This window comes from Symphalangus syndactylus, chromosome 2, assembly GCF_028878055.3.
Source record: "Symphalangus syndactylus isolate Jambi chromosome 2, NHGRI_mSymSyn1-v2.1_pri, whole genome shotgun sequence".
NCBI lineage: Eukaryota > Metazoa > Chordata > Mammalia > Primates > Hylobatidae > Symphalangus > Symphalangus syndactylus.
In genome coordinates, this window is record NC_072424.2 from 22,496,973 (window position 1) to 22,524,155 (window position 27,183).

The 27,183-nt window shown below is 38.4% G+C and overlaps 1 protein-coding gene and 1 long non-coding RNA gene across 5 annotated transcripts in view; both read right to left on the reverse strand.

Moving 5' to 3' along the window:
• Positions 1 to 9,277, reverse strand: part of LOC134732422 (uncharacterized) — a 164,516-nt gene extending 155,239 nt beyond the window's left edge. Inside the window, exon 1 of the long non-coding RNA XR_010115565.1 lies at positions 8,480 to 9,277. This is a non-coding gene — a long non-coding RNA (uncharacterized lncRNA). The remainder of the gene's footprint in view (positions 1 to 8,479) is intronic.
• Positions 9,278 to 9,325: 48 nt separating this feature from the next.
• Positions 9,326 to 27,183, reverse strand: part of ATRNL1 (attractin like 1) — an 861,353-nt gene continuing 843,495 nt past the window's right edge. For 3 of the 4 annotated variants that reach the window (XM_055248235.2, XM_055248225.2, XM_055248215.2), the window contains exon 28: positions 11,741 to 13,657. In XM_055248235.2, the coding sequence (XP_055104210.1) occupies positions 13,536 to 13,657 (122 nt within the window). In that variant the 3' untranslated portion in view covers positions 11,741 to 13,535. Of the gene's footprint in view, positions 13,658 to 27,183 lie in introns of all 4 variants that reach the window. The other variant, XM_055248210.2, reaches the window with a different exon arrangement.

The window sequence follows — 27,183 nt, forward strand, 5'->3', positions numbered from 1 at the left end:
AAGATTTAAATGCCCTGTGTGGTTTCAGGAGCATAATGGATCTTACAGAGGCTGAGGTAGGGGAAAAAAAAGAAGAAGAAGAAATAAACCAAACTCCCTTATTCAGGTGAAATGGAATTCAAACTATGTCGAATAATCTAAGGAGGAAGACATTGGCTCATTTCACAGTGCAGATTCTAGGTCCTCTACTGATTTTTCTTTTAGGGAATACATCTTTAAGAAGTCACCACCTCTTTTGGGACACGGTTAAAGTATGCCTGTACCACTGATTAGCTACATAACTTTTAATCTAGGAGGTTACTAATTTGTCTGACAACTCCCTGACCATTCGGCTCTGTCCTTCTTTTTTCTGAGTCAGCACACTCACTCTTAGAGAAGCCTGCATCTTGCAGAGCTGTCACTTCTATCAAACACAATGCCCTCAGGGTTTATGCTCATCATTAAAGAAAAAAAAAAACTTGTTAGAGTATTAGCCAGGCCCAGTGCAGCGCCGTTAAATTAATTTTAGAGATGTATCTAGGTCAGACATCGATCTGCATGTTGCATACAAACACACCAGCTAGTTACCTAGTATTTGCATGTTTCTAGGCTGTTAGGGCCATGCTTGATGGAGAATTACCCTTTATTTTGGCCCCAGATGGAAAAATGGCTGTTCCTATTCAATATAACCATAAAGTAATTGTGGTATTTCTTCTGAAAGTTGGCCACCGCAGAATATTTCCAATGATTTTTTTAGAAGACTGTTTCTAAAGGGCATCAACATTTCTGTCTGTTACCTGGCAATTTTTATACAGAATCGTTTGATGCCCAAATAATTTATGAATCCTCCACATCTCATTTTATCTTCTGTGTAGAAAGAATGTGTTTCATAAAGTCCCTTTAGAGGTAATGAAGTTTCAACACAAAGCTGAGATGATAAAGTTACAATATATTGTCCTTTGGGTAGAAATTAAGCTTCACTGGTGGATAAAGAATATTTAAAGTATGTACGACGCAGAAGATCTGTATTAGAAAAGATAAAATCTGTGAGAAGAGTCTGCAATACGCATGTTCTTTCATGCTAGGATGCCAAGCAACCCAAGCATAACCAAAGGAGTCCAAAATTATTACAGAAGGAAACCTTTTGACCTTGCACATCACACTCCTAGGATGACTTGTGTGCCATTTTACGAACATATATTTCTTGTGGAGTTGAATGAAACTGACAGGTCCTCACAGTCTTCTCAGCTATTTCATAAAAGGCATGGCAATGCAGGTAAGCACAATAGCATTGTCACCAGCTGAGAATTCAGACAGAATCAGCCAGTATGTCCTGAAAAAGGCCCTTGTTAGACAAATGAGGAAACCAAGGTTGAGACAAAAAAAAAAAAAAAAGAAGTAACCTGCCTAGTCCCACAAGCATCCTTTAACTGAAAAGTGCTGTGTGTCAATTCCTGTTAGTATGCAATCTGTATAAAGATGACCTCCATGCTTAGATAGTGTTTATGATAGCGACACCATAGTTCCAGGAAGGAATTTTAATGCCTTTTATAACAACTTGTACTGTGACTTGACCTGATACAAATACTATCTAGAGGACCCATGATAACTGGTGCTTTGTTTCTCCAAAGCTTACAGTCAGGGGAAAAGCTGGGTAAATGACAGCACAAGACACAGTCCACTGCTCAGTAAGCCCAAGGAGTAGAGAAGGGAGGTGTGCTTAACACTATCCAAGTTAAGTACTAACAAAGCACAAGTGTCACTAGATTGGACTATTGTGCTGATGACTTTTTGCACTGGACTGAAACAAACATTGCAACTACAGCCTAGAGATCTGAAAATCCCAGCAACGTGGAATACGGACAAAACGATGACATCAAGATATAACTTGTAATAGCAAGTCACTTTTGATTAGATCACTAGCACTTTTGTGACTCAATGATGTGACATGATTACGTCTGAAGCCAGCCCAGGAACACGCAAAATGATGACTGTGTGATTAACTAGGCTGACTCATGGGCACGGTGGGTCACGGGCAACTGAAAGTCTAAGACTTCCGGGAGATGGAGAGAGCTAGAGCTCATTTGCTTTACATGGGAGATCGAGGACAACTTGAAAAACGAAGATTGCACGTTAGAAAAGGGAGATTATGTCTTGGATTAAAAAGGTTTCTGTCATTGGAAAGTATGATAAAGGATGATGGTCAGAGTTTCTGACATCATTTTTTCTGACATTGCATGAAGGTTGTGTGTTAATCACAGCAGGTTTGGAGGAAGCAGCACGCTGTGGTAGATTTTTTCCCCTGTCTGCACTTGCTAGCCATGTGAGCTTAGACAGGTCAATGCTCTAAGCCTCAGTAAAATGGGGACTCTAATATTCTTTTACTGGTTGTGGGCAGATTAAATAACATGGCATGGTGTGTAGCCCATAGTAGGTGCTACCAAATACTTGAACTTTTAGAAGATGCATTTCACTACAGGGTCATCTTTTGACTTGATTGCATGTCTACTAATTAATTCTATGTCCACTAATGAATTTTAAGGGAAAATGTAAATGCAATTAAAAATCAATGAAACCAGTATGAGGACCTTCTCACTTCTCACCCTCCTAAAACTACCTTACAATATGAGAGTCAGAAAAAAATAAACCAGCATTGACAGAACAAAAACAAATCATAATTGAATGTATCACACTGTGCATGAAGATTATACAACTGAGAGGCACACTGGGCCAATTCACATCCACCAAGGAAATTATGCCACACGTCAGGGAAAGCCCCAGCAGAGGAGGTCAGCGTGGGCAGCAAGGGGGTCACCTGCCCCAGACAGAGGCTTTATGTGAATGGCCTTCTCCCTGAAGCTCTATATGGGCAATGTTAGCAACTCCATGAAGAATAGTTCTAAGGAAAACGGATTATGTCCTTATGTAGAGCTCCCCAAACTTGTCTGTTAAGACTCAATTGCAGCCTTATTCAAAATACTCATTCCAACAGAACGGTAGATCATTCTTATTAACAGCAGAGCTGAGAAACAGCAGAGCTGGTCTAGCTTTTCACAAGCCAGTTTGGTGCTAGCATTGCCCATTTGCACAGGTGTACCACGACACTATTTCCAGTTAAAAGCTTGTTTTCAGGTGTTTGTAATTCCAGCAAAGCCCTCCAAGGAGAACTCTATGAATTAAAATACAGACAATAATGTCATCCCACTTACCCAAGTCTACCACTTAGCCCCTGCCCAGAAATTCCCCTGCAGGCCACTTCAGAGACATACGAGGACTGCCTACTTTCTGGCAGAGACCGTAAGGAAAATACGCTGAAATATATGAGGAAGGCAGATTCTTTGCTCAGTGCTTCATTCAAACCATGCCCGCCTTATTTTTCATTTGTTTCTAACAGTTCTCACATGGCGATCCTCGGGTTCCAGCATTACCTGAGAATTTGTTGGAAATAAACATTCTGTTCCCAACCCAGACCTACTGAATGAGAAACTCTGGGAGTGGGCCCCAGCAATCTGTTTTAGCACACTTCCAGAAGATTCTAATGTACTCTAAAGTTTGAGAGCCACTGGTTAAAAAACAGACAAACAGGCCGGGCGCGGTGGCTCACGCCTATAATCCTAGCACTTTGGGAGGCTGAGGCAAGCAGATCATTTGAGGTCAGGAGTTCGAGACCAGCCTGGTAAACATGGTTTCACTGTCTCCACCAAAAAACAAACAAACAAAAAAATTAGATGGGTGTGGTGGCGGGCACCTGTAATCCCAGCTACTGGGTAGGCTGAGGCAGGAGAATCGCTTGAACCTCGGAGGTGGGGGTTGCAGTGAGCCGAGATCGCGCCACTGCACCCCAACCTGGGTGACAGAGCAAGACTCTAACTCAAAACAAAAACAAAAAACAGACAAACAAAAAACCAGGCCATTTCCCGACTTATTTCAATACAGCGACCCACTAAGTTTGTAACTAGTTAGGTCTCCCAAACATTTGTAGAGATTTTTCTACATTCAGTTAGAGGAAGGTAAAAAAACAAACATCATTTTCACGATTGACATTCTGTAAAGTAGCTATGAAAACATCAGAGTGAGACAAAAGCTGATCATTAGAAAAGAAAAGCAGTTATTCTAATTTCACCACTTTGAGTATTTACTTTCGTAAGGGCAAAGTCACCCGGTGAAGTCATTTTTCACACAAACTAGGATCTAATCAGGCTGCAATGCCTCTTCAAGGCGCAATGGCTGCAGAGCTCATCAATGTTTCTGTGTACGTTGTGAGGTTCGATTTTAGCTGCCGAAAGTATGAACAGCCACTCAGTGACAATTGTTCAAGGGATAAAAAGAATGTTTTAAATTTAATGCTTCTTTGTAATGTATCCTCCAGCGTTCTTTTGATACATATATATAAGTATACTCTTACATACATGTTTCCTACTTTTCCTAGTGTATATAATAATTAAGGGTATTAAGATGTACGTATAAATATATTCTATATAGAGAGAAATAAAGGTTGAATGTAAGCAGGCTTTAAATGGGAGAAATTGAAGTCCATTATATTTACACACAAATATATAAGGAAAAAGTGTACTATGGAATACAATATACTCTATTAATTCTCGCATTGGTTTAGAAAACTCAAAAGAACACAGTTAAATGAACAGGAATTGAAGGTGCATGATGGATGCGTCCCTCATAGCATTTAAATCTCTTCCACTTGATTAAAAATTCCTAGTTCCTCTTCACTGAATTGTTTAGAGTTTTTGAGCAGCCTCTGCCCTGATTAAAACAAATTAGCATCAAAGATCCCCTGTTGAATGAGAAATCATTAATTGAGAAACATGCAATGCTCCTTAATTACCTTTAGAACAGTCAGAGAACAAATAATCTCAGGTTCCAGAGGGCCCTGCCTGCTCTGCACCGTGGACTCATTTCGTGTAGCTGCTGGAATAAAACTCAAGTAGCAAACACTATTGGGGAATATCAATGCAAGCTTCAGTAAACACACTGTAGATTGTTTATCTAAAAGAAACATATCTAGGTAATGACTAACCGGAAGAGAGGAGAATGTTTTAGTCTGTTATTTTGAGGAGAGCTTTAAAAGTGTTTTACATATGCCAATATTGATTGAGAAAGAATGTGAGCTGCTCTTTCTGATACAAATTTTAATGCTTTGTGTAAAACACTTCATTTACACAATTACCTGATAAGATTTCAGAGTCTTAGGTACAGATGTGTAAACTTTATCATTTCACAGTGGAACGGAAAGCTCCAAAGTGTTAAACTGTACAAAATCCAGCTACCGATGGAAATTCAAATTATGACAGGGCACCATAGTTCTTCCTTTATATACCAATACAATGATTATGACAGCTTAGGTAGGTCAGTGATAAATGATGCATCCCTCCACCTTTAAAATCTGGTCAACCTTTCATAAGACCCCATGGGAATGTCAATAGAAAATCAAATTGTTATAGATATTATGACAATGTAAAGAATGTTGCCAAATGCTTGTACCCAGCACCATATAGAGAGCCCTCTGACAAGAGGGGCATGGCACTGAGTGTGAGGTTCTGAAGATTGTAGAAGCACATTCCTCCCAAGCACCCTTGCAGAAAGCAATGTTCTCATTTTTTCTACATGGGGTAAATAAAGCATAGTAAAGTACAGTTATTCTGCTGAGGGTAGAATTTTGGTTTTATTCTAGTTTTCCCAGGCCTCCGTTTTAACCACTAGATCATGCATGCTTCCTCAGCAGTCTTTGAAAAAATTGACAGAATTGATTCAACTATCTCTACTTTTTGGATATTTTGGTTCAACATACAGTTTACAGACTGATTCAGATAAAATAAAGCATAAAACTTCCCAAACAATACTGCAATATAAGATCTATATTAATGTGATTAAGACCCAATTTGGGGAATTTGCATTTAATTTTTAGTGGCATGAAGTGACATGTTTTATGAGTTGAATTACACTTTTTATCAACAGTCTCAGATTTCAAACTTTGTAGAGATTATTAATCACTATTCTTTGTCTTGCATCCCACCAAGATAATAAACTTGATGCTGCTACAATCTTTGCTAATACCGCAAATAGTCCCTTAGTGCCTACATTATAAGGGCAATTATCAAGACTCCATCAAGAATATGTACACAAAGTAATTTGCGCCAAAAAACAGAATGTTATTAACTGTCTTAATGCAGTATAGAGGACTATAAACATGGTCGTAATATTTCAAAACAGTAGGAAAATTGTTTTTTCTCAAAGGGTTCCCAGGAAGGTGTATGCTTTTTGGGATCTCCACAATAATGATCAATCCAGTAATGTGCAAAATGAAAATGGTTCAGATATATTATCACTTACAAGAATTACTTAAACAAAAAGGCCATCACATGTCTTCTAGACATTGTTCATAAAAAGAAAATCACGTAATTTAAACATTGCACATTATGTATAAAAACACAACCAAGGCATCCTTCTACGTTGTTACAAATTTCTAGTTTGTAAAGCTGATCATAGACACAGCCTCCTGAGAAACAACATGATGCTATTTTGTAGTTCTCCCTTCTAGAAACGCTGCTTCAGTTAACAGCCGACACTTGTAGCGTTTTTTGTTTTGTTTTGTTTTTGGCTTTGGAAGGTCAAATTGGAGCTGTCACTTCAGAAATCAACAAGGAGTGAACACCGGATTCTCAGAGTTTTTTCCCTCTTCTAATTAGTTCATCTGCCCCTAAATGTTTGGGGAGGCCATATTCTTTTATCCTCACATGGAAACAAGTTTCAAAGGAACTTGGAGATCTGACTCTCAGAAGGAATAGTCTTGATAAGTAGCATATCCTGTTCGCCATTATCTATTTGTGTTGCAAGGTAATTCATTTCAGGTTGAAATCAAATTGCTTTAAGCTGGGCTGCTGTTTTTATTGGTGTCCTTCCAGCTGGCCTTCCCTTTTAAGTGCCATCGTATTTCAAACAAGCTGATCTAAAGGAAAAGATTACTGCTGCCAACGTGCATTGTAACAAGGGAATAAAGATGTGCAAGACCTATTTTATGTTATTTATTTATATTTAAAACGTTGGTAGAGGTATGAGAGAACTAGTCTGCCACTGGCGGAATGAGCTGACTAGTCAGTGAAGGGTTAGGAGAGTTGTGTGAAGATGAGAAAGAACATCTAACACAATTTGTTAGTATTTGCTATAAAACTGTCACTTAAAGTTGAGGAAGGTAATTTTAAAAATATGTAACAGATATTGTAAAAATCTTGAAAAGCACAACTCTAAATCACCAGGCAACACATACCATTGGTTCCAATTGCAATTTATTTGGGAACTGTGGCACATATAAGCACTTTAGTGTTAGCACCACCACAACAACAAAATCAAGGAAAAAAATCAACGCGCATGATTCACTGAATTTAAACCTGGACCTTTTCATAGTAAAAGAAGAGAACATTTAACTATGATCTACTTATTTCAACAACAACAAAAACTCATCACAAAACCTACATGAGTTAGCATTTTAATCTCCGCTTACTCAGAAATTTAGATAACTGGCCCATGGCATTAAAAAAAAAAAACAACTCGGCATTTGAGTTAAAATTCGAGTATTTCTTCACACAGGACCTGTTCTAAGAAAACTTATATGTCACTGGAAAGAACAAAATTTAAAATATCTTTGGGCAATAGAGGCTACAGAAACACAAAGAATTATAAAAGAATTTGCTTGGTAATGCTATTTTCCTAGGCAGATTTTCTAGAGTGAGATTTCCTGACTGTGCACACAGCCAGGCTAAAGAAACTTATGTCTAAACAACTATCTTCCCTGAGTGACAATACCACTCAGGCCAGATACCACTTCTGCCAAAAATAACCAGGAAATACCACTTCTGCCAAAAACAACCAGAAAAGACCACTTCTGCCAAAAATAACCAGAAAATACCACTTCTGCCAAAAATAACACGGGTTAAAGCTTTTGATGGTGAGAAGAATACAGTGTTTCTGCAATGGTCTTTCAGGGGTTTGGTTTCTTGTTCAATTAAAACTACTCTACACCCAATCCCTGAAGGGGGAGAAGGTTAGAATGGGGGTGGGGGTGGGGGAGTGTAGTTTACAGAAGCTCATTTAAAATTATACTGTTGTTTCATATTTGGAAAACAAAATAATACTAGCTGTTCTCATAGTAGGGCTGGAGAAAGTAAAGCTTGATACTATCTTGGCTGCCATGGCCAAGCCAGGTACCCTGATTCTAAACAAGCGACGAAGCATGTATGAATCTGGAGCAGGAATTGTGTGTTTACCATAAGGGTTATAGGTTGGAGCTGAAAGAACGGCTATCACTCACATCTGCCACTCACAGGTGATTTTAGGCCAGAGAAAAGTCAGTTTTAAGCTAAACTCTCCAAATCTCCTTATAGCCACTGGTCCACCATCAAAAATCTGAAAAGGAGAGTGTGCAAGGCTTACATGTTCACAGAGCAGCTGCTGCTGTCTGTGGCGAGAGGCCACCCGACAGCCCTACCTATTTTGGGCGCATCTTCATCCAGGACCCTCCAAAAGCTTCTCTTTCTTCTCTGATGTTCCTGGGAGACGGCAGCCAGGCTGGGCATGTTTCTCAAGGTTCGGTGGTCCTCTTCTTCCCAGTCCCTTCCTGGCCTGGCCTCTTGGAGGTGTGACGGGGAGGAGACCACCATTCCATCCCCTAGAGCACAGGCAGGGCCAGCCTCAGGGTTAGGCCTCAGGTCAGAGCTCCTGGCAAAGCCTTCTTGAGGCCCCGAGCCCGGGAGGTGTCCCAGGTGCTGGGCCCAGGTGCTGTGGGGGGAGGGGCTGGAGAGAAGAGAGAAGTTTAGATCCTCCTTGTTTTCTCCTTCTCGGTGGGACCTTACAGAAGCCTAGCAGAGCAGTGCCACTGAAAGAAGGCTGGGCCCCTGATGGCCACATAAGGGCCAAGCCCAGAGCTTGCCAGAGAACATGCAGGCTTTCCCCAGAAGACTCAGCTATGCCAGAGCTTCCCCGGTCTAGATAGCTGACTTTTATTCTAAGTAAGAGCAATTTCTAGAACACATGTCCTGTGGCGTAGATAGACCCTCATTATAGCCAGATTCTTAGCTGCCAGGCCTTGTGAGTTTTGCCTTTAATTCTCAGGAACATTCCAAGTGCTCAGCACGCCCTTCACAGAGAACATACAGGAAAGGTCAATGCAAATCTGGTGAAGAGGAAAAGAGGGGGAAATGTATTTTGAATGTCAAAATTCAATAACAAACTATATAATCACCTCTTTGATGGAGAGGGGCTTTTTCAAGTTCTCAGAGTGCTTTTTCCTGTGCGACCACGAAAGGATAAAACAAAAACAAAAACAAAACAAAACTGCATTTGGCAGTGGGGGTTGGAAGAGCCAATGTTTTTATTTCAATAAAGTCCTGATTAACAGCACATTATAACATAAAATGTTGGCTTTCTAAAATGGGCTTGAACTTTTACACAATCTGTTTTGAACACTGGCATGCACACCTGTGTACATATATACTGATAGGAGCTCCGGTTCTAATTCTTAATTTCAAAAAATTTTGATAAAACTAAAATGTTAAATGTACACTCTAACGAAATCACTGCTGTAACACCAACCAGATGGCTTGTATTCCTTGGAAAATTCTTTAAAGCATTTTGAATTAGAGCAATAACTTCGTTATTTAGAGAACTCCCTCTAATGGTCGATAAAGGCAGCACTTTGACCCAATGCAGTGTTTCCCTAATTTGCCTAATGGTAAGAAGCACTGAGGAGCTTATTAAGAGTACTGCTCTCCAGGGCCTACCTCAGTGTTTCTGAATCTAAATCTCTAGAGGTGAAAGTGGGAATCCGCCTGAACCCAAGCAATTCCTGTAATCAGGTAAGTTTCAAGCTCACCCTAGTATACCGCAAATGGGTTTTGAAACTCAACATTTAAAAAGAGCATAGGTGGGTAGAATTAGTTCATTTGGTCAGTTTTCATTTTAAAATCTTTTTTAAATATGACACCTTTCAAATCATAGTTTTATGTTCACTGAGAAAAGATGTATCATGTATAACCACAAAATGTAAGCACTGACCCTGTCTTGCCTAATTTGTATGTGAAAGGTGATAATTGATGCTCTTGTCTTAATGTCATCAGTCAGTAATTTTAAGAAATACTCTCCTAAAACTATAGATTTAAGAAGAGTTTAAGTCTTCATTGACTAAATGTCAAAGTCGTTTTGTAGAAATCCCTATATCTTAGAAACATAGGAACTTACAGGGAGTCTTTTTGAAAAACCTGATTGACCTTTACCTACGATGAAAAGATGGGTGAAAATTAATAGGTGGATTCATAAAACAACTGGTAGAAAAAGAGTGGCCTGGTGTCCCCACGGTTGTTAATACCAGCTACACTGCATCGAGGTCCCACTGTGGGAGCTTTCTGTGTGTTACCATCTAGCCTCGCAATGCCTCAAAAGGTGGGCACCATTACCGCCCTTTACAGACGGAAGGCTGAGGCTTCAAAGGTGAAACTGACCCAGCACCACACACCTGAAAGCCGGGTCCAGTGCCCGTTTTCCAGCCTGTGTGCCAGTGTGCACCCTAAATGACCTTATACCATGAACTGCAGCCATACAGTCACCTCTATCTTACTGCAGCCGAAAGAAAATGAGCTGTTGGGAAGTACAGCAAGGATCAATTACCTTTTTAAATATGAACTATTTGAAGTTTTCCTGTTGAACATAACACTATAGTATATGGCATCTCTGTGTATCACTAAAATAAATTTTCATTTAAAGAATTATGAGAATCCTAATCCTCTTAAAATTTATTAGCTGAATCTGTAAGTATGTGCAAATTCTTTTCCAATAGGAATTTTCTAGTTCAAGTAGAATCCCCAGGTTAATTTTTAAAACTCCACTGTATTTAACCAATTTTTTTTCATACTTGGCAAAATAAAACATCCTAAAATCTAAGGAATTTTTCAAAGTCATTCTAAACTGAAATGTTTAGAATTCCATTAAGGTTAGTTTTCAAGAGAATCAGCCATTTAACTGCGAAATTCTGGGAAAGTATCTGCATATTTGTGTGGTTTGATTTAAAAAAAAATGAAAGCATCCAAATTTAAAGTGTCTGGAATGTAGGGGGAAAAACCAACAGATTCAAAGTGATTATCCTTGATCCTTGATGTCTTTTCAATCCACTTCACCTGAGGGCAAAGAATTTATTGCCAGTGAAAATCTTTGATAAGTTGAGAATTAACTGCATAATCAGCCACAGAGTTAGCAATATGTGGCCCAGAAAGGTATAGCATGACTTTAACTTAACATGGTGTCTCATAATTCTCTACAATTTGAATTTTCAAATTTTAAGAACCCAATGGGATTTGAGGTGAATAAAACTTGATAATTCTTCCACAGTAATACTATCTGCTTAGCCTCCCTAAAAATATAGCTTATATAGATTTTACATCTAAATCTGTATGTTTTTGTATTTTCACTGTTATGCTTTCTCTTGTGACAATTGTTAGAGAAATAAATTGGGCAATCACTTTTTAAAAAATGATTATATCTTTGTAATCATTAGTTTTATCAATTTATTTTTTCATGAGAGAAGTCAATATTTAGAGGGTCCAAAAGAAGCTAATAAAATTACTTGATTGTTTTTAGGAGATATTTACAAACTTAGCTCATTCCTTTACTGAGAGAGAAAATATCGTAGGGAAGTAGAAACAACCAGTGGCCTCCCCCTCCAAAAAAACCCCACAGAGTATAGATAAAATTACTAAAATTACTCTAAGAATTTGTCTTATTTTTAATGCATGGAAAATAGCAAAATTATCATGCCAACATGAGGAATATATACTATAATTCATAAATGCCTAATTATCAAAATAATGACATAGTCATGGTTAGATGCAACCTAGCAATCTTATACAAGATGCAACTACATATTGTATGATCATTCCTCTTATATATTACATTCAATCCTCATCAAATTAAGCTATGTATAAATGGCATTATGAAATAAACATTTAATATCACAATAGGGTCGTAGTCTGCTACTGTACAACCATGGCATGCAAGTAACTATGCATTAGCTGTAAACAGTAAAGTGTCATTACCTTCCAGAAATCCAAAGAATGTGAAAAGTACATATATAGTACTAAACATCAATTGTATTTAAATGACCTTCATATTTAACAAAGCTGTATCATATACAGCAGCTTTGGAGATTTCTGTCACTGTTATACATATCTTGTAGCCACCCTGAAGTTAGGAAACTGTAGCTCCAAACTATATCTGTTAATGCTACTGAGCTTTAGTGAACTGTGGTCAGTATTACGTTGTAAATGGTTCTATGTTCTAACGTGAAGTATGTTTTATTTTTCCTTTCTGCCATAATTCAGAATTTTGAGTCACTAAGAGTATGCTGACTGTGGACAACCATGGACATATTTTCTAAACCATAGACTTTTTCTCATGACATGGATGCGCTCGTGTTGGGAAGAAGACTCCTGTTGATGCTTGCCAGCCAGTGCTCTTCTCTACTTGTATTCTAGGTTGAACAGTTGGCACGAAGGAACTCAGGCCATCTTGAGAGATGTCGCCTCTAAAATACATTTTGTAACATTTGTAAAAGGTAGTTAAAATCTAGCAGCTAGGAGAGGAAGGGCAAAGAAAGATCCATTCTTATAAAAATGCAGATGGATCATTTAGATCTGATCCAATGATTCTTAGGCAATTAAAAATAATCATACTGGAGCAGAAGCTTGTATGCTGTAAAAGAACCATTTCGGCTCTTTTCAGGTTGTGGCATTGGAGGCTGTTTTTGGAAGGAGGGGGACAACTGATCACTGGACAGGCTTTTCCATGCTCTATCAGCTCTGATAATGAGTTAGGCAGTTGGCATGGATGACACGAATTCCCTCTACACTGAGCATTCTAATAAACCTCCTGTGAAGTTGCACAGAATGAGTTGAACTCATTCTGGTCTGCATTCCAGTTAGGTGGAAAGCTGTCACATTCTCAGACTGAGTTTGGACGTGATATGGTCATGTGAAATATTTAAATACATTACCTACATCCTACTACATCAAAATCTTGCCTTCACATTTACAAAGAGATAAAAGAGCATTTAAAGCCATTGCAATGTGTTCATTCCCTGTTCATATACAGGTGATTCAAGTTTGCTTATGAGGCAAAAACTGTACAATTCTCATCATTCAGGCATAAAAAACGTCTTTCTTTAAAGTCTTGGGATATAAACAGTTGATTTATATGAATTACATATTTTTCATCTTCATTAAGAAACGATATACATCTTTTTCCAGAGTAATTTAATGTTAGCTATAATAAGCCTAAGATAGTGGTAAAAACTGACTTTATCACCTGTGACCATCAATACTTTTATAAAACTCATGAACATTCTTTGGCCACCTGGGTCATTGTCCATTTGGAAGGAAACTGTACTCAGGCTCTGGATGATACAGAGATTTGCCTCCATAAAATCCGAGGCCATAGAACAGCTTTAGCAGAAGCCCGAAATAAAACAGTACAGAATATATAGGAGCGGTTTCCATTTCTCAGACACAAGTTCCTTGACGTGTTGAAAGGTGTTTTCGATTCCGGACTCCAGAAGTCTTATCTTTACTATCTGAAGCTTTCTGTTGTGAAATATCTATTAGGGCACTGGCAATTGCAAGGCCTGGAAGAAAAGAGAAAAGCATTTAAATGCTTGCTTAGACGTTTCTGGGATGGCAACAGTGGTGGTGAAGGGCCCTGTTTTTTTATTGCTTTTCATTTAGTCATCACACGTTTGGCTGTTAATGGAAGTTTTCAAGTAGTTTGCCCTTTACCTAAAATGTTTCTTGACTTGGGCATGTGAACTTCACAAAGGAAGAAGAACAAAGATCTAAGAAAGTTAACTGACTCTGTCTTGGAACAATCAAATCAGTGTTTGACAAATTATCGCATTTAGTTGTGCATATGACCCTAAACCTTCCTCTCCATGTCTGAACACAAGTTTGCTGTGGAGGTACTAGAAATTTTAAATGTTACTTTTTTTTTCTTTTAGGAACAAAACTAGTCATGTTAAGATTTTTAAGAACATTTCAACCAGTTTTAGGTTTACTAAAAAATTAAACCAATATTGACATAAAATTACCAACTAAAGTCCATAATCCACATTAGGGTTTACTCTTTCTGTTGCATAGTTCCGTTGGTTTTGACAAATGCATAATGCAGGGTATCCACCATTAAAGCATCGTACAAAATAGTTTCACTGCCCTAAAATACCCCCGCACTTCACCAATTTATCCCTCTCTTTCCCCAAGTCTCTGGCAACCACTGATCTTTCTTTAATGTCTCTGTAGTTTAGCCTTTTCCAGAATGTTGTGTGGTTGGAATCACACAGTACGTAGCCTTTCAGACGGTCTCCTTTCACTTAGAAATATGTACTTAACGTACCTCCATCTCTTTATTTTTGGCTTGATAACTCATTTCCTTTTATTGCTGAATTATATTCCATTGTGCGGATGTGCCATAGTTTGTTTATGCATTCGCTACTGAAGGACATCTTGATTGTCCTTGCTTCCAATTTTTGGTAATTGTGAATAAGGCTGTTAAAAACATGTGTGTGCAGGTTTTTATGTGAACATAACATTTCAATTCATAAGTACCTAGGAGCCTGATTGCTGGATAATATGGTAAGCGTATGTTTTAGTTTAGTAAAAAAAAAAAATGCCAAACTGTATTACACAGTGGCTGTGCCATTTTGTATTTCCACCAGCAATGAATGAGAGTTCTTGTTGCTTCACAACCTCACCAGCATTTGTTGTTGTCAGCGTTTTAGGTGTTAGCCATTCTAATAGGTGTGTGGCAGTATCTTACAGTTGTTTAAATTTCCAATTCTCTAATGACATATGATGCTGAGCACCTCTTGATATAATTCTTTGCCAAATGTATATCTTCTTTAGTGAGTGTCTGTTCAGATCTTTTGCCTGTTTTTAATTGGGTTGTTTATTGTCTTACTGTTGAGTTTTAAGAGTTCTTTGAAGATTTTGGATATCAGTTCTTTATCAGATATGTGTTTTGTAAATATTTTTTTCCCAGTCTATGGCTTGTCTTTTCATTCTCATAAACTGTTTTAAAAATTACAAAAGCACTCCATGGATAGAGTTATGCTATGTACAAATGGACATGGAAGAAAGACCACTTGACATTTAGCTGACAAGTGTCTTAAGTATTAGAAAAGGACCTTGAGTATTATTGACCGAATGTGACCACAGATGCAGAGCTGTAGCTATCACAGGTAATTTAAGAAGCATATTGTTTAATTTTGTTGATCTGCTTTGTTACATTGTTTGTCCAATGATGGACAGGAACACTTGCTAAGATGCTCCAGGGATAGTAAAGATTTCATTAAGTTTATAGAAGCAATGGCTCAACCAGATAATTTGGCTTATCATAGCTACATATGAATCATTTTCATATCTGTTGAGTCCCATATAACTCTTGAGTAAAATCAAATGTATCAAATCACCATACTAAACCATGAGGCCAGATTGGCCTTGCTTAAGAAAAGGCCACAAAAGGACTTTTGGCTCATTTTCCTTTCTACAAGGTCTTGAAGACTTGACTTTGAATAGCAGACTTCTTCTCCACATGTTACTCTTAGAGGAAGATCATTTTCAGATCTTATCCTACGTAGAATATCATTATTTTATTCCTGTGGGTCAGTTAATTCTGGGTAAGCTTCACATATTTCCTGGCAGGAACAGAATTCAGAGATTTATGGACAGAAAGAAATGCCAATAAAGGGATGTGGGCACTGTAAGAGGAAAGCAAACTAGCCTAGTGCAGTGTTGCCGGACTCAAGGGAGGGCCGAGCCCAAGGAGTCTGTAAAAGGTGGCAAACGGGCCAGCAGGGTAAGGCCTGTGGCAAAGGCCATTAGACTTCCTCCAAGAAGATTCTGATGATCTTTGAGTCATTTCTGTATCTAACTGAGGATGGAAGCCTGAAAGTTAAGCAAGGAATGGAGTAACAGGAAGTACGGCCAGCAGACATAAGTTCCATGTTTAAGATGTTTAGCAATGGGAAGAGATAAGTAAGGTTATCTACATAACAGAATTAGCAGGGTCAGATGGAATTTATGTGGATGCATGGAATTATGAAAGTGCATTATTTAAAGGAAAAGAGAACCTTGGATACATTTGAAAACAGAAGAGATTTGTGAAGAAGGAGAAATTTATGGTGTTAGCAAGGAAATAAATTACAAAATTATAATAAGCACTGGCTAAGCTGATAAATTCACAGATTTACCTTTTAAGGGTTGCTCTTAAGTAATTTGCTCTTTCAGGATATTAAATATCATCCTGAATGTTTTAGAGTTATTACAAGTTCAAAGTTTACATAAAAGCTGTTTTCTTGACCTTTGAAGAGCACATGGGAACTTCTGAAGAGTCCAACATAGATGTTTTAAACACTTACTCTGCGGTAGTAAATAATTATTTCATTATTTGTTTAATTAATGGAGCTGAAGGACCTTGTTATTATTTTTAAAATTGCAGATTGTGGTGGTGCTAACTAAAAGTTCAGGCTGACTGTAAGTTTCCACTGATCTTCTGGCATACTTCTGTCATTATTTACAACTTCCTGCTGTTTTATTCCTGGCACCAACTAATCCAGAGACAGCCAAATATGACAAATAATATATGTCTCCTTTAATGTGGACAGAGACCACTTACACTAATTTCAATGATCACAACATCCAAATATGAAATCATGTTATTCATTAAACTACTGCATGATGTAGTCCAAAGAAGCTCTGAAAAAATAATACTTTCCATTTACATGTGAATGCAAATGTTTTCATTACAGAAGACACAGCATCAGGAGAGGAGTAAGCAGTTTGAGTTGCCAAAACAGGAAATTCTATGCTAATTCAAAACTGCCACCGTATCGCTGTATTTCATGAAGTCCAGAACCTAATTGAAGCAATGTCTCTCACAACATGTCCTGGGTTTACTAATGATTCTGAAACTTGGAAACACATTCAGTTGAAAATCATAAATATTTCAGTTCTTAATTTACAAATAAAATTGCAAAGCATGCTTATTTTTAATTTGACAGGTTTTTGTCATTTCTTATGAAAATGTAACAATCAACTGCATTTTCAGATCTGCATAAATGGCAATGTGTATGTAGAAAGGCTTGCACTTCTCTAGGCAGAGATATTTACGTGTTCACCATGGTGCACTCACAGAGAACACTCAGGGCCATTTGCCCAAAGTCTCATCTGCCCATTTGATGGGCCAAACGACGTTTCGTTTGGCTTAGGCCCTTTACTGGACTCCACCGCTTGTGGCCCATCATGAGTTATTCTTCTTTATAAACCTTGTAGTTTAATTATGAACAGGATAATAATCATAATAACTGCATTTATATGTGCGTGTGCCTTAAATATCAACTTATTACTACTTTTGCATCTCTTCATGTTAAATATAAGGTGAACCTTAAAAAAATCAGAAGTTGCTACATTCTCTTTCAACCTACAAGAGAACCTAGATACAAGAATGAAAAAAAGAGACAAAGCCCCTACTTATTGAATTCGATAGTGTGTATGGAAGACTCACTAAAAGAGAGAGAGAGAGGAGAGAGAGAGAGGGAGGGAGGAGAGAGAGAGAGAGTAATCTCTGTCATTGCCTTTCAGCACACTTTGTTATTGTAGGGAATCTAATTTTCTTAATTGATGAAAAGAAAAGCCAAGTCAATAGCTTTTTTAAAAAGACAGTATTACCTCCCCCAACCCCTAAATGTAGCAGTTATATTCTGGTAAGATACTGAACATGTAAATAACGCCCAGACCATGTATAAATAGAATTCTGACCCACAAGTTGTGGCAACCTGCTCAGGAAACCGAGCTATAATCTGCAATAACCAGCCCAGGAAGCCAGCCCGCTATGTCAGACTTGTAAGAAGTCAGACTGCTATCTCTACTAATAACCTATGAAGTTAAACTGTAATCCTTGTCACGACTGGCCCCAAATGGCCAGGACTTGATTAATAAACAGCTTCCCTAATTTGTGTCCTCACTTCCAGCCAAAGGAAACCAAATATGTACCCCTAACCACAAAGGATGCCCCACTTCTAGTTAGCCTATCTACAGCTCCCACAAGCCAACAGCCTCTAATCAGGGCACACCTGAAGCTTCCCTTTTTTCACTATAAAGCTTTCCCACTCCTGCCTGTCTTTGAGTCTCCACCAAAACACAAGTGAAAATGGCTGACTCCCAGCCAGGCACGGTGGCTCACGCCTGTAATCCCAGCACTTTGGGAGGCCAAGGCAGGCGGATCACAAGGTCAGGAGATCGAGACCATCCTGGCTAACACAGTGAAACCCTGTCTCCACTAAAAAATACAAAAAATTAGCCGGGTGTGGTGGCAGGCACCTGTAGTCCCAGCTACGCGGGAGGCTGAGGCAGGAGAATGGTGTGAACCCAGGAGGCAGAGCTTGCAGTGAGCCGAGATCACGCCACTGCACTCCAGCCTGGGTGACAGAGTGAGACTCTGTCTCAAAAAAAAAATAAAAATAAAAAAAAATAAAAGAAAGTGGCTGACTCCCTTGCTATAGCAAGCTCAGAATACATAGCTTTTGCTTATTTTCATTTGCTTGGTCTTGGTTTATTTTCACACTGGCAGGGAAGACATAAGGGTCGTTTGCGATCTTTTCTGGGTTTTAGAAAAGGTATGTATCAATAAAAGAAAAGCAAACTAGAAATAGGTTCTTTGTGTTGCCATTTTTGGCACACACTTTCTCTTGACTTTCCTGAGAATTTTTCCCAGTGAGAGGTCTTCTGGGGATGATCCCGCACTCCTTGTGCCATAAGAGGAAGTGCTTCCTCCTAGTCGAATGCTGGGCCTATGCTGCACGCCGCTAGAGTTCCATTAAAATCAGGTCACTCCAGAAGATCATTTTTCAAAATGTCACACAAATCATCTGATGAAATTCACTTATTGTGTTCTCTAGGCCTAGCATAGTTCCTTGTTATCAAAGCAATACAATTAACTGGGGGAACAATTCATTATTTTAGACTGATGGTCTAAAGGAATTTCATTTACCATGTAAAGATGAAGCACAGATGCTGCACGGCTAGCAGGGTTTACATAAAAATATACCAGTAGATTCAATAAAAATGCTGGGGTTTCAGTAGTTATTATAAGCTTTACCTTTTTGTACTTTTAGTTCTTAAACACCAGACACTATGACATTTAGATTATTTAAACAGGAAGTATAAACCTCATAGGAAGGAACGTACCATCCTCTGTTTCCTGTTCAATTTTCCATGGTCTCTTGGTGTTTCAAACTGGTCCTTGCTAACTGAGAGCAGCCCCAGTGGCTGCTCTGGTTCACCTACGGCAGGACAAGCCCTAAAGGAAGCAGGCTCCTTTGAGACCATAGGAAATTCCCTCCGAAAATGGGCACGACTCAGTGGTCCCTGGGTTGGATGCCAAGAGTTACCACAGCTATTTTTAAAGCTTATTTTTAATTGACAAATAACTGTGGATATTTATGTGACACAATGTGGTGTTATGACCTATGTATACATTGTGGAAAGATTCAATCAAGCTAATTAACATATCCATCACCTCTCCAACTTACCATCTTTTTTTGTGGTGAGAACGTTAAAAATCTATTCTTTTAGTTGTTTTGAAATATATAATATATTATTAGTAACTGTGGTCACCATGTAGTGCAACAGATCATTAAAATTTATTCCTCCAGTCTAACTGAAACTTTGTACCCTTAGATCAACACCTTCCCTTTCCCCATCCCTCCTCCTTCCCCCAGCCTCTGGTAATCAGCTTCCTACTCTCAATTCCTGAGATCACCTTTTTTAGATTCTACATATAGGTGAAGTCATACAGTATTCGTCTTTCTGTGCCTGGCTTATTTCACTTAACACAATATGCTCCAGTTCCATTCATGTGTTGCAAACGACTGAATTTCCTTCTTTTTTAAGGCTGTATAATATTCCATTGTTTATAAAGACCACATTCTCTTTATTTATTTTTCCCTTTATCCCTTGATGGACACATAGCTGCTTCTATATCTTGACTATTGTGAATAATACTGAAATGAAGTGGGAGTACTCCACAGCTATTTTGTTAATAAGTAGAACATACGCTAAAATCAGACCTTCACCTGCAACCTTAGAAAAAAACAATATATGCCTTCTGAAATTTAAGAATTTTATTTCTCTTTAAACATGTGAAAACGTGACCTGAAGAGACAGCAATGTAAATAACAGCTAAATAATTAAATGGTAAACATGTCTTTTTAAACCACTAAATTCGCAATGAAAACCACCAAGGAGAAACATCAGGAATTTAGTTATTGTTAGCAAAACTCCAGTTTTCCCTAATGGAAGTGAAATGGTAATAGTAGACTTCAGCAGTAACAATCTAATCATAAAATTACTGATGTGTGTTTTTTACAATTATGCAGAACAATTAATAAGTACAGTAATAAAATACTGCACATCAAATGAAATTGCCTTGGAAAGAACATTCCCGCTTTATATACAAACATAGCACTTCCATTTTACATTTGAACAAAAGCCTCAGAAATGTCATTCATTTTGAAATGCTCTCCTCCGAAGTCTGTGTAAAAGCAAGCACCATTATATATTTTAATTTTCCAGGAAAACAGCTTCATTAGGCGTGAAAGGTTAATTGTAGGTTTAAGTGGAGTTCAGGGAACGGTGCCGGGTCTGTAGTGAATTGCACAGTCTGCTTCAGGACGACTGAATGAGTGCTATCAACTGTTTGCCCTGCCGAAATGTTTTACTACCTCATTTACTATCTGTCTTCTTTTACTGCTTGTATTTGTAGTTCTTCTAAACCTTTAATGGCTACAGTTTTATTTCACTGTAATCAGATTTAAATGGGAATACCATGCTGGGGTGTTTAAATGTTTTTCCTCTGATCGTATATAGCTACATGCTACTGATCGAAGTCTTGGCTATCCTTCACACGATTAGGAAAGTGACTTTGGGAAACTTTGGTGTTACGTAGACTCTAACTATTGTGCAGACTTAATTTAACATTCAGTGTGGCCACCCTCGCCCATATGCAACTAAGGCTGGATGCATAATTAGAAAATATGCATTTCCATTTTAATTTATCTGTTGGAAGGCCAGCACAAGTGAAGTCATTATTAGGCAAAACTCCAAAGGTTACATTGTTGAACAAAAATGGAAAAACTTCAAGTGCCAAAGGCACTGGAATGACAAATGCACTAGTCATACTTGTCTGATCATTTGAAGAGATATTTTCCCCTCACCTACTAAAAACCAGTGACAACTACAGATGCCAATGTTTAAATGCAAATGATCATTGTATTCTGGTTATAAAATTTTGCCTGGCCTTTAACATATCATAATATTTTACAATTTCATTTAAAGACACACTGTTCAAGTTATAGAAAATGTTATCCTACTCTAGCACCACAGACACCTCATCCAACACTTTCAATAACATTGCTGAGCACTCCCTGACTTTGATACGAATTGTTCTCTCACTGGGTAGAATGTGCTGAGTAAATCACGACTGTCTCAAATCATTGTTTTTAATGCAAATCCTCACGGTTCTTGGCAAGTGATCTCATCAGTTCTATTTTTAATTACATACTCAAAAACCTTACTTGGTTTATTTAAAATATTTCGTTGCCATTGATTTCGGAGACACAAACACTTACCAGAATCAGACTTGCAGCTACCTTTCCAGATTGTTAAGCAAATTTGGAACTCAGATGGAAATTCCTTCTTTCTAAGCCAACTGGAGAAATATTTTCTAGTATTTTCTTCTTTCAATTAAAAAAAAACCCCAACAGTTCTGATACTTGACAATCCTTATTATAAACCCTAGTCATTCTTAATTTAAATGCTTACTGCTCATTGAAGAAATGGAACGATAGTATTGTAATAACGGCTGTATTTAATTTTTCATTTGGTAGAGACATTGTATTTCAGTATTTCTAGTGGAAAAATGTCATTGACTGCCTTAAGTGAGGTTATGTATGTGAAAGTGTTTTATAAACTATAATGTATTACATAAATTTAGTTAATAATTTCAATAATAATCTGTTACTACCAATAAGAAATCACAGTCAAACTATAAATGCTCAGAAAACTCCAAAGCCTTGAGAATTAAAAAATCATTTGAGAAGCAAATAACTTCACTCAACAAGTGTTTCTTGAGCACCTACTATATGCCAGAGCACTGCTTTAGTCCCCAAGGATTTAGCAGTGAACAAAACTGATGATATATGAAAGATTCTGTACCTCATGGAGTTTACGTTTTAGTGGATCTAGCACATGAATTCTTTTGACCAAGTCATCGTGAGGATTAAATGTAAAGGGCTTAAAAAACGCCTGGTATATAAGAGTTCAACAATGTCAGTCTTCAGCATCATCACCATCATCCTCATTAACATCAAATGAGAAGCTTGAAGTCAAATAGGAAATAGTAGGCAAAACTCTGGGCATGCAAAGATTTTGCCTGTATCTGTAAAAGCATTCATTCATGCAAAAATCAGTATGTCTACCATGGGTTGATATGCCATGTAAGGAAAAAATTATTAGAAAGATAGATTCAAACAGACAATGTCAATTTAGAGCAACATCATCAGTGACGTGATTCTGTGTGCAGTCATCAGAGCAGAATTTATGTGATGCCTGGGATGATGAAATTGAGAATTTGCTCATGAGGAAATACATGACTTACGTGTGTTGTCCACTCATTAGGAAATGCAAAAATAACCGAAAGTGATAATGGCAAAATAGAGGAATGACAACATTCAACAGAGAAAGCATTGTTTATACTAATATTGCCTATGTCATTGGAAATACCACTAATAATTGACTTTTATCATTTTCAGAGTTACAAAATGCTTTTACATTCATTATCTAGGTTGTTTCTCAAAACTATTCTGTTGAAGCGGGTCAGGAAGCTATTTTTGTCCTGATGTCACAGATGGCCAAAATGAGGCACGGAGCGGTTAAATGACTAGTTTATGCCCATACAGCTGGTGACAGTGGTGGCACCTGAACCCACAAGTCCAGATCCCTTGGCCTGCACTCTGCTCATTTGCAGCCAGAAGAAGGAAGCCGCTACTTTGGTGCAAATGTCTCCCACATGATTGTGAACCAGAAGAAAAAGAAAAACAAAACTTAGTAGAGATGTGAAATCAGCTATGATCAAAAATATTGAGTAATTGCTGATAGTAATAAAAACAATAATGATAATAATACAAAAAACCATGACTGATTCTGTTAACATCAACTGAATGCTTGCAATAAGCCAGGCATTACCCTCAGCTCTATATATGCATTATTTTATCAGGATATGTAGTTAGGAGTGGATGACAATACAGGTTAAATTGAGAAACATGTATTGAGGGCATATTGCAGGCAGTGTTGTAGCTGGCTGTTCTCAAAGAACATCAAACTAGGGCAAAGATTCAAGAGCCCCTAGATTTGCTAACAATTGTGCAGAGACCAACTCTATGAAGTAGGCAGAAGCCATGAGGAAAAGAAAGATAGAGGTGTGATCTCTAAGGGGAATGTGGAGGTTGAAGATTCCCAAGAGAGATGATCTCTGAACTGAGATTTGAATGATGAAGAGGAAGAAATACACTGGCAGGAGGGGTGTGGTGTGTTCTGGATACTGGAAACTACAAAATCAGCAGCATGGAGGGAAGGAATATCTGAGAAACTTCAGGACATACATTGTAAATGGAACAATGGGAGAACGGTAAGAGAGAATACAGGAGGTCAGCAGCAAAGGGTCCATAAAGTGGCCTTAGGTGTTACACTAGGACTTTGATTTTTAATCTGCAAGGCAGAAAGAGCCATGGAAGGATTTTAAGGAGCAGAGAGGCATAATCAGATATTTATTTCAAAGAGACACCTCTAGTGTAGCATGGAGGACAGACTGGAGTAGGGGGTGAGGCTACTATTATTGAAACCAGATAAGAATATGGCAATAAGGAAAGATAAACAGGATGGACAGGATAGATATTTAGGAGAGAGAACAATGGGAGATAAAATAGGGCACTCTTGAGTACCTGGGTGCATACAATTGGTATTCACAAGCATATGATGGAACAGGAATGGCCAGGGTGTGTGGGAAAGCAGTGGATCATTTGTCTGGCTTCAGACATACTGAATTTGGTGACCTGCAGGTCATTATAGTGGACCTGTCTACTTGGATATGCAGGTGTGAAGCTTAGGAATAAAGTCTATGCCAGAGATGTAGAATTGGGAGTAATTAGCATAGATGGAATCTGAAGATTTTATAATTATATAGGTGGGGAATGCTAGCTGTTGCAATAGTTAAAGCCTGAAATCTCAAGGGTTTAACAAAATCGAAGTTTGTTTCTCATGATGCAAAGTGTTCCTGATTGGTGGCAGGCTGTCTGGAAGGGGATGGAGAGGAACACAGCTTAGTTCTGGTCTGTGGCATTATTTAGGGCCTCAGACCGATGACGCTTCTGTCTTCTTCAATTCAGGGCATCCACCGTTGCCTTGAGCATTGGCATCTAGATGGTAGGCAGAAGATGAGCAGGTGGGAAAGGTACCTCCATTCTAAAACACTTTGTTCCCATGCCATTAGCAAGTACTGCTGCCGGGCAACACCTCTCCACTACTCAGTTGGGGCGGGGGTGTGTGTGCAAATCTTGGGTGGAAAACTAGCACTCTGCCATTAGAGTGGATGAGGCTTCCCTGGTAGAAAGAATAGAGTAAGAAAGGGAGAAAACCCAGAGGAAGGCTGACGGTGGAGAACACAGGAAAACGAACAGAGGTAGGAGAAACCAGGAATGAGATTGTCCACAGGCTCTGTAACACTGGTCAGTAGCTAGTTATAACCTGTGGATCCTGTTTCTGTTTGCAGCAAAAGTCCCAAAATTCCATGGCAACTGTAAGCCAGCTGAGTTTGTGGCTTCCAAGCTGTTCTTGACTTGAAATTCAGCATGTCTCTTGAGAAATTTCTCTTGGAAAGCAGTTGGAGTAGGTGGCTGCTAATGTCACTTCTGGTTCTATGAATTCATGACTGCAGCTGCCTTTCTTCATCAGGCCACGGGCAAGGACCTGGACATCCCTGCTGGCTTCCCCTCCATGTGTGCCTGCGGGCGGCAGCAGAGTGGGCTGCCACAGCATCGCTGTGAAGTCAGAGGACTGGATGGGCTCAAGGACTCCCTTGCTAGAAATGTGCATTTGGTTTTGTTAGTTAACGACTTGAGAAGGACTGGACATGATTCTACAAGAGTGAGAACTGCACTGGTAGTACCAGCTATGGTTTGTATTTATGGTTAGGTGTGGTTTCTATGATGCCAAAAACACTAGTGAAGAAGCTGACTGTAAGTTTCACATTACAAGAGTAAAGAGACTGGGCAATGCCAAACACTTGGCTGGGACTTGATCTTGTGGCTAGCAATCTCTGAACAGCCTGGTTGTTTGTTTGTTTTAAAATTTACTTTTCTAATTGGAAGTCCCACCATAAGCATAACTCAGTTCCTGAAGGAATTGCTTACCAAAGGGAAGAATCTGTTCACCTTTCACATGAGTTCTGATCTCTGCCAAGGGATCTGTGCAAAGTTAGAGCTAACAGGAATGTGTTTTTATTTGTTTGCTTTTTAAAGCTCAGATACCTGTTTACAAGAAATTATATTACAGTTTTAAGTCAAGGCTGAAGTGCTGGGTAGTGATGCACATAATAATTTTCCATAGTATTTATGTGAGGATATAGGAAAGTATAGGAGACAGATACAAGGCTTATAATATTACATAGCACAGATATACCACAATGAATATTAAAAGACAAGGTATCAACTAGAAAAAAATGAATTTTAGCATTTTTCAAAGTGATATTTCTGCTCTCTTAAGTTCCTAGCAGTCAATATTTTTAAAAGTTTGGCATTAAAATAAATAGAAAATATACAATGATCTCTGCAAAGTCAAAATATTGTTTTAACAAACTCCATTGGTAGAACAAATTTATGACTTCCATATAAAACTAGATCATGGCAAAATGGGAGAAAAAAACTAGAAAAAATTATGCAAACACTCACTTCTAGCCATTTAGATAAAATGGAAGGGAAAATGCTGTAGAGAATCATGATTCTTTTCTATTAATATTATTATAAATTGCTTAGACCTTACTGAAAGTTATTACAGATAATGTAATGGCCAAAGGCATTTTAACGAAAACAGGTATGTCTGTAACCAAATTTATCCTTGATAAATCTCCTTTGCTGAAGGAAAAAGCAGTAGAGTTGGACAGTACATTTCTCAAAACAGACTTGAAACCTTTCCTCTGATGTTTGCTAAGTGATCCAGGACCCTGATAGTACACATTCTCTCCAGTAATTCAAATCAGGGACTTTTGGAAAGTCGTTTGATTAAATGACCCCCTTTAATCTAACAGAGGATTCTCTGAAGCAATTTTGAGGATCTGACTGAGTATATCCCGTAAATGCTGGCCCTTTTGAGTGAAAAAAGTATCATGGTGCCCCATTTTGCCTTTGGGAGCAATCGAAGTGGCCTCTGAGCTACTGTAGATTGAGAAGTGTCAGAAAGAGTCAGCACTAGTGGGGACCTTTCAAACTCCACAGCCAGGTAAATCAGAGAGAGAACAGACTTCACAGTGATCTGGAATTTTCTGATGTTATATATCCAGGGAGGTAAACACTGCCCTGCATCCACTCTATGGTACTTTTCAGACACAAAGAGAATTCTCATAGATTGGTTCCACAATCCCTGCCGACATGTTTCCTAGATCATTTGACATGTGTATCTGCAGAAGGGGACCCTTGTTAACCATAGGTTCTTCATAGGATGGCAACGTGATGGGTTAAGGGATGGATGGAGATAGAAACTATTAGCACATGTCATTACAGAACGTCATTTGTGGGGAGAGATGGAAAACTTTGTTCCCTTCATTAGGCATATTCACTTTGGATGCTGTCTACCTACTTTCAGTAAGCGCCTTAGCTGGCATGAAGATGAAAAAAAACTTGCCTTCAGGTCAATAAAGGGAATCTCTTATGATCAATGGCTGATTAAAGCAAGATCTTCTGAGCAGTAGGCTCTGGGCTGTGTTCTATAAAGAGTTTTCAAATTAATCTTCCTCTGAGGTCTGGGCAAGGGGCCAGTTCACCATCCAGCTGTC